Raw genomic sequence first — 2,500 nt, 5'->3', positions numbered from 1 at the left:
AATGATTATATAAATGATAAACATAATGATTATATAAATGATAAACATAATGATCATATAAATGATAAACATAATGATCATATAAATGATAAACATAATGATAATGTACCAAGGTATAGTGAAGAGGATTTACCATCTGATGATAAATATATAAATAAATCTTATATAGATAAGAAAGAAAAATATATAACGGAAGATGAATATATAACGGGAGATGAATATATAACGGAAGAGGAAGCACGTATGAATAACGAAATTTTAAAAGAAGTATATAAAGGTAACTTTAATAATATTGATAAATTTAAATTCAAATATTCGAAAAGAGATTATGAGAATATGAAAAATGAAAAAAATGAAAAAAATGAAAATATTGAAAAAATTGATATGAACAATACATATAATGATAGTTTCGATAGTAATATTTATAAAGAGGAGGATAAAATCATAGATGCTTTATTAAATAAAATCCATAAAGAAAAAACACTTTACCATCATATTAATGAAAAGGAAAAAAAATTATTAGATGTATATGAAAAATATAAAAAAGAAAAGAAAATACAAAGAAGAGAAGACTTGGAGAATTTAAAATATATAAATAAACAATTAGAAGAGAAACAAAAAAGAATAAACACAAATAGAATTGACATGAATATTAGTAGTGTTACTTATGAGGATGGTCGTAGAAACGATTCGGATGGTTCTTATAATAATAATTTAAATAGTAATGAAAAAAATGATACATTGATAAATATAAATAATAATGATGATAAAAATAATGATAATAAAAATAATGATGATAAAAATAATGATAATAAAAATAATGATAATAAAAATAATGATAATAAAAATAATGATAATAATGATGATAATGATGATAATGAGGATGAAATTATTAAGAAAAACATTTTCTTCAACAAAATCGATGAAAAATTTATAGAAATAAAAGAAGAAGATATCAAAGAAATGAGCGAACTCCAAGTCCAAGACGAATTAAGAAAAAGAGGATATCCAACCTTTGGATCTATTGAAGAAATAAAAACAAGATTATGTGATGTTATGAAAATAAGACAAAATAATTATATAGATATAAGAAACATTTTAAAAAAACCAGAAGATAATGTATTATCACATATAAGATTAGAAAAATTAAAAGAAAATATTAAAACATATAAAGAAAATGAACAATATGGAGATACAGAATCTAAAATTAAACAACTAGATGCATCTATAGAAATATCAAAATTTATAAATGATCCTGTACATTATCTTCGTATAGATTCTACACACAAATTTATAAATCAAAATAAACCAAAAAATAAAAATGATTTATATAATAATACACACACTGATCAAACTAATAATATGGAAATTCAGTATGACACAGAAAATAATATTTTAAAAGAACCCATTATAAATGATTACAATTTTAATGAAGAAATATCCATGGCAGAAAAAATTAAAAAGACCTTTTCATTTGAAAATGAAGAAAAGTTACCTGACCAAATAATAACCAGATTTAACAATAATAATAATAATAATAATAATAATATCGATGGTGGTGGTATGGATGGTAATGGTGTGGATGGTAATGGTATGTGTGGTAATGGTATGGATGAACTAGAAGAAGAAACACAAGAAAAATATAGAGAACAAGTTTTAAAATACGGAAGCTTACAAGAAACAATTGAAGAATTTAATTATAAACATAATTTATCTTTAGATTTTATTGGAGATTTTATTTGTAAAAGTTCAAATGCACATATACAAGATATAAATAAATATAGATATAAAACAAAAGAAGAAATTGAAAAATTAAAGGAAAATGATTTCTATCATCTTTTTGAAGAAAATAATTTAAACAATAATTTTATTGTTTATAAATTTGTTAATACAAAACAACTCATAAAAAATTATTTAACTACATCGAATATTGTAACACTCATAGAGTATGCTAATATAGCGGATCCTGTTGATATAATTCATTATTATACACCAGAAAATTTATTTATGATTAGCGAGGATTACAACATAACTATTGATAGGGTTATTGATGCATGTACAAGACTTAACATAAAGTAAAACATATTCCCAAACGTGCAAAAGAAAAAAAAAAAAATATATATATATATATATATATATAATATATTTGTTTGAATTTTTTCCTACGACTCTTTAAGCATATCCTTATAAATACACATATATATATATATATATATTTATATATTTATTTATTTATTTATTTTTTTTTTTATTTATTTATTTATTTATTTATTTTTTTATTTTTTAGGCTGCCATACGGAGGTGACACACATTTAAACAAGGAATGCTTTAATTTTCTCACGTGTTACCTTAGCAAATACAAACAGATAAAAAGGAAAACATAAAATTGAAACGTGTGCAATATTTAAAAGAATGAACATATCTATGTAAATAAATAAATATATATATATAGATATATACATATATATATATTTTTTATGTGTATATTTATTTATTTATT

The 2,500-nt window shown here is 20.8% G+C and overlaps 1 protein-coding gene across 1 annotated transcript in view; it reads left to right on the top strand.

The window, feature by feature from the left end:
- Positions 1–2,384, top strand: part of PRSY57_1228900 (hypothetical protein) — a gene marked incomplete at both ends in the record, with an annotated part of 3,488 nt that extends 1,104 nt beyond the window's left edge. The window contains 2 exons of the mRNA XM_012908709.2: positions 1–2,075; positions 2,288–2,384. The exon at positions 1–2,075 is cut by the window's left edge and continues 1,104 nt beyond it. Coding sequence (XP_012764163.2) covers positions 1–2,075; positions 2,288–2,384 — 2,172 coding nt within the window. The remainder of the gene's footprint in view (positions 2,076–2,287) is intronic.
- Between the last annotated feature and the right edge of the window lie 116 nt (positions 2,385–2,500).

Source organism: Plasmodium reichenowi, chromosome 12, assembly GCF_001601855.1.
Source record: "Plasmodium reichenowi strain SY57 chromosome 12, whole genome shotgun sequence".
Classification (NCBI taxonomy): Eukaryota; Apicomplexa; class Aconoidasida; order Haemosporida; family Plasmodiidae; genus Plasmodium; species Plasmodium reichenowi.
Note: the sequence above shows the minus strand (reverse complement) of the source record. Positions and strands in the feature narration are given on the sequence as shown.